Raw genomic sequence first — 5,435 nt, 5'->3', positions numbered from 1 at the left:
ACTGGCATGGGTGTGTGGGGTACTGAGCATGCTGGGGGTACTGCGTGGGTGTGTGGAGTACTGAGCATGCTGGAGTACTGGCATGGGTGTGTGGGATACTAAGCGTGCTGGGGTACTGGCATGGGTGTGTGGGGTACTGAGCGTGCTGGGGGTACTGGCATGGTGTGCGGGGTGCTGAGTGCATTGCCCTCTGCCTGTACCTGACACAGACCTCAGGTCAGAGATCAACCCTAAGGAAGCCGATAGGCGGCCTGAGAGATGAGGACAGCTTTATTTATGGAGAGGCCTGGCCATGGCTGTGGCCATGGCGAGGTGGGATGAGGCTCACCAAAGTTCCCCAGGCTGCCCTCACGGGTGTCCACACACATCTCCAGCGCCCTCACCAGCCGAAGGTCATCCACCCGGGCCAGGGCCTGCTGTAGAAACCAACCAGGAGTCAGTGCTGATCCTGGCTCTCCCCACTTTAGTTCCATCCTTGCTTCTGGCTGCAGGACTCTGGGGCTCCCGCTGGAGTGGGCACCGACCTTTCCCTGCCTTGGCCATGTTGGCCCTGGTCTGGGTGGTGGGATGGAAGTGGACGTGACACGAGCAGAGCTTGTGCTGCCCTTGGCTGGAGGGCCACTGCCAGAGAAGGACCTGCCCTGGGGGCTGCCCATCTCCAAAGAGGCTCCCAGGGCAGACACACCACACCCGGCACCCAGAGCCCGGACCGCGCCTGGCCCTGCCCTGAGCTTTGAGCCATCTGGTCTCCTGCTTGAGTGAAGGACTGACCCCCTCTTTGGTTGGAGGATAAGGGACGCTCAGCCCCTACTTGTGGGTTCTGGCCTGGCTCAGTCCTGGCTGTGACCCAAACGCCCGGGGACATCTGTGTCACCGAGCACCTGGTGTTGCTGGTGTTTTGGGGTCTGGTAGGGGTCCCAAGTGCAGAGTAGGTGGAGTGGACCCAGCTGCAGGGGCCAGGCTGAGGCCAACCATCAGCAGGCAAGACCAGCAAGAGAGAGACAGAGAGCAGGCTGGACCATCAGCAGAAAGGAGCCACACAGGCCTCTGTGGCCATAACCCCCAGTGCCCACACTCACCAATCGGGCAGGGGACAGGTACTCTTCCACCAGCTGCTCTCCAAGGCTATCCCTCTGGCTGCCAGGGCCCTTGCTCTGTGGGCAGGGGTTGTGCAGGCCTTGCCAGCTCAGCTCCCGCACCCGGAAGCTGGAGGTGCTCGGCCGAGGCCCACGGGATCTGTCCCAGCCTGGGTCCATTCACACGCAACCTGCCGATAGAGGCAGAGCACAAAGCTCCAAGCTGTTGCTCCTCCTCCTCTGTAGTCTGGCTGAGACCCTGGCACAGCCCTCAACCCCCTGCCCCCCCCAACACACACAGCAAGCCCTTGGCACCCACCCCCACCCCGAGCCTAGAGAAGGCTCCTAGCTTGGCTGGGCCTCATGGAGCCCTAGTCTGCTTCGTTTCAGCCTGGAGGGCCTCACGCTCCCCTTCCCCAGCCTTGGCTCGACCCCCTCTGCTCTGTAGAACACCCTCCCTGTGTTTCTGCCCATCCTCAGGGTCCATGCAGGGACCTGGCTCCAGGCCTCCCCACCTGAGGCCCATGACGGCTGTGAGCCTGGGGGTGCCAGGCCAGCTGCCTGTGGCTGTGGGGCTCCTGGGGCTGCCTCAAGCTGTGGGCTATGGGTCCTTCTCCACCTGACGGTCTCTGAGCCTGGGGTCCAGGATCAGGTTCCAGGCCTTCCCCTACCCCACCCCTGTGCCAGCCAAACCCCTTCTCCTGCAGGCAGCCGCTTTCTTCTGCTGTGGGTCAAACACCCAGGCAAGAAGGCGGCGCGTGCCCTCAGGCAGTACCCGCCAGAGTCAGGGTGGCTTCCTGGCCAGGTTACTGTGCCCAGGGGAACCTGGAATGGGCCGGGCTAAGGTCACAGCACCCAGAGGTGAGCAGGTCAGCCCAGGACCTGACCATCCACAGGCCCAGCTGGCGAGGAGGAAGACAGAGTCAGGTGTGTGACCGATGCTGGGGTACCTCTGGGTCCCCCAATGCGATGCCTGCTGCTATTCCAAATCCCACTTCCCTCCTTCTCCACAGGGGTCCTCTCTTGCACCTCGTTCTTCCTGAGCCCCTTTCCAGGCCTCTGAGAATGTTGGCCCAGTGTGTCCCTCTCCTGTACCCCGTTCTTTCTAAGCCCAGTGTATCCCTTGACCACCTGCACCAGGCTTACCTGGTGTTGTCCCTTAAAGATGCAGACGTCTGGCAGGGCGCAGTGGTTCACGTCTGTAATCCCAGCACTCTGGGAAGCTGAGGCAGGCAGATCACGAGGTCAGGAGATGGAGACCATCCTGGCTAACAGGGTGAAACCCCGTCTATACTAAAAATACAAAAAATCAGCGGGGCGTGGTGGCAGGCGCCTGTAGTCCCAGCTACTTGGGAGGCTGAGGCAGGAGAATGGGGTGAACCCGGGAGGCGGAGCTTGCCGTGAGCCAAGATGGCGCCACTGTACTCCAGCCTGGACGACAGAGCGAGACTCCATCTCAAAAAAAAAGCAGACATCTGCCTCAGCCCCAGACCCTGGAATCATGAGCTCCAGGGGTGCAGTGAGAAGTGTGCTTGGAGCGTTCAGCATCCTCCTCCCTGACCACCTTCCTCTGTCTTCAGTCTGGACCTGGACTGACCCCTTGACAGCACTCCCCATCCAGCCTCTCCCCACCCAGCCTTCCCAGATTCATCTTTCTGATGAGACAAATTCCCTTTGGAGTCCTGTGTGTCTTACTACGTGTTAGCTTGAGGGCCTGCCTCGCCCCAGTGCTGTGGGCTGCACGTGGCCTGGGTGCTCCTCTGCTATCCACAGCCGCAGGAGGGGACGTTCAAAATTTGTCGAAGGAATCCGTGAACAGGCAGATGCACATGTAGCCACTTAGAACTTTCTGGCCGTGGCTTTCATCTGTTGACCACGTTTGGACACTGAAGATGTACCCTCTCCATCCTGTCTACAGCTGCCCCTGCGCCAGGTGAGTTAGCTGGCCGTTGACAGAGGTGGTGGGTGGGAGTGCTGGAGCAGGGCAGCGGCTCAGGCTCCGGGTGCCTCAGTGGTCTGGTCTGGAAGGTGACCATGCACCAAGAACCAAAGAAGGTAAGCTCAAAATAGAGTCTTATGGAGTTTCCAGCCAGAATCTCCCCCACTGCCTGCCTTTCTCCAGATGGTGGAAGGCCCCAGGCCTCACAGCAGGACCCCACCACTGTGTTCCCACAAAGACTCTGGCCACCTCCATCCCAGGCCTGCCAGTCTCGAGCCTCATGGAGTGCGTGAGCTGGCCGGGTCATGCGCAGCCCCAGGACATCTATGGGTGGCACTAAGGGCTGAGTCAGCCACCCTTGTCTCCTCTGTGCCCAAGAGCCCGAGTATCAGGCTGGTCTGAGCCCCAAGGCCTAGGGGTGCAAGGACCAGGGGTTGGAGGCTGTGGAGTCCAAAGCCCCCACTGGACTCCCACCTCAGACACTGCTCCCGGTGTTCTCGCCCAGGCCCGGACCCATCCGCACACTTCACAGGGCTGCTCCTACCCTGTGTCCCCTCTGCGAGCCCCCATGCTCCCCAAATTGGAAACTGGGGGAATTCTCTGTCTCCACACCCCAGCTAGTGCCATTCCCTGGTGGGTAGCTCATCACCTCTGGTCCCCTGCAGCCCTTGCCCCTTCACCATGGAGGCTGGGAGGGCAGAGCCTGCTCCCCTGCTGAGCCCCACCCTGGAACCCCCAGCACCCTGGGTCCTTGCCTCTGCATCTCCCTCAGGGGCAAGGCTTGGGGCCCCTCCTGCCTCCTGACAGGGAGCCCCTTCAGGGCAGGGCCAGGGGGTGGTGGAGGCAAGGGTCCCCAGGGGACCAGATCTGACGCGCGGGGCCTTCACTGGTCCCCGTTGGCTGTGCTGCTTAGTCCCCGCGCCCTCGCCTCGGCGCAGGCTCCCTCCTGCCACCAGGCATACGGCGAGGCTTGTGGCTCCCACCCCAGGGGTGAGCTCGGCTCTCACCTGAGGGCTCAGCCCAGGTGTCTAGCCCTGGCAGCTCGGCCCTGGGCGCCCTCCGCCGCCAGGCGCTGTCTCCTACTCCAGGCTGTTCTTCCGGCTGCGGGGTTGCGGCCTGGGCCCCATGGCAACGTGCGCGGGTCCTCATTTGAATACGCAAATATTTATAAGCCGCAGGAGGCTCGGGTTCTTAGGGGCTGAGCCACGCCCCTTAGCAACGATCGCTAGGGCGGGGCCACGTGGGTTGGCACTTGGGTGGGCGATCCCAGGGGGAGGTGACGCGCCACCAAGTCGGGTGGGCGCAGGCGCGTCAGGTGCCAGCTCCCTGCGGCTCCGTGCCCGGGCCGTCGCTGTGCACGTGTCGCGTTTCCTCGAGATCCCGGCGCTTCCCACGCGGGGCCGGCAAGGGCGGTCTCTGCTGGAGGCTCGCGCCCACCTTTCCCACGTGGAAGGGTCGCCCCTAGGGTCGAGGCCTGACGCCCTGACCTTCGCTTGGAAGTGAGGCCGACAGTAAAAGGAAGCACCGGGCAAGCGCCCCCAAGAACCAGGAAACAGACCGGATGCCGGACCGCGCTCGAGTGCCCGGCCCGTGGGTGGAGCCCCGGGTCAGCGGCGACCGGCGCAGGAGGGCGTGGCGGCGGGGCGGGCGCTGGGCTGGGCAGAGGCAGGGTTTGCCTGACTGTAAAACGCCTTTTTTTTGAGACGAAGTCGCGCTCTGTCGCCCAGGTTGGAGTGCAGTGGCGCGATCTCGGCTCACCGCAACATTCGCCACCGGGGTTCCAGCGATTCTCCTGCCTCAGCCTCCTGAGTAGTTGGAACTACAGGCGCGCGCCACTGCAACCGACTAATTTTTTGCATTTTTAGTAGAGACGGGATTTCATCATGTTGGCCAGGCTGGTCTTGAACTCCTGACCTCAGGTAATCCACCTGCCTCGGCCTCCCAAAGTGCTGGGATTATAGGCGTGAGCCACTGCGCCTGGCCCCTTTTGTTTTTTAATCAGGATGTGTTTCTGATTCTTTTGCAATTTTAAAAAATGTTAAAAACACGTCTTTTTGGGTTTGAAAGAGCTAGATGTGGTCTTTGTGCTTGGGGTGAGCCCTAGGCACTTCGCTCTCCTGTGGCAACCTGTGGGTACCGTTTAACTGCAACACGCTGAGCTTCTGCATGGTTGGAACCTCAAGTCTGGGGGGACTGAGCGGGCAGGGTCGCCTGCCACGCAGGCCCAAGTAAGACGAGTGGTGGAGGGGGCGTTCTCACGCCTGGCTCCAGGGCGCACGGCTGCGCCCGCTGCCCGAAATCCCACCGGGGCTGCAAGGCGTCCTCGGGGTGGGCTGCGGTGGGAATAGGGGAGCTGGGGTGCGTGGTGGTAGGTGGGGTGCGCACCGTCCGGGTGCGGGGCCACTCCACCGGCGCGGAAG

The 5,435-nt window shown here is 62.3% G+C and overlaps 1 protein-coding gene across 1 annotated transcript in view; it reads right to left on the bottom strand.

The window, feature by feature from the left end:
* The window catches only part of LRRC56 (leucine rich repeat containing 56), a 14,326-nt gene extending 12,076 nt beyond the window's left edge, over positions 1–2,250 (bottom strand). Inside the window, exons 1-3 of the mRNA XM_011929992.1 lie at positions 2,223–2,250; positions 1,080–1,267; positions 329–416 (exon numbers count right to left, since the gene is read on the bottom strand). Coding sequence (XP_011785382.1) covers positions 329–416; positions 1,080–1,256 — 265 coding nt within the window. The 5' untranslated portion in view covers positions 1,257–1,267; positions 2,223–2,250. The remainder of the gene's footprint in view (positions 1–328; positions 417–1,079; positions 1,268–2,222) is intronic.
* Positions 2,251–5,435: the final 3,185 nt, after the last annotated feature.

The sequence above is a fragment of the Colobus angolensis genome, unplaced genomic scaffold (assembly GCF_000951035.1).
Source record: "Colobus angolensis palliatus isolate OR3802 unplaced genomic scaffold, Cang.pa_1.0 Scaffold84, whole genome shotgun sequence".
In the NCBI taxonomy this organism is placed as follows: Eukaryota; Metazoa; Chordata; class Mammalia; order Primates; family Cercopithecidae; genus Colobus; species Colobus angolensis.
This window is presented reverse-complemented; position numbering and strand designations above follow the sequence as displayed.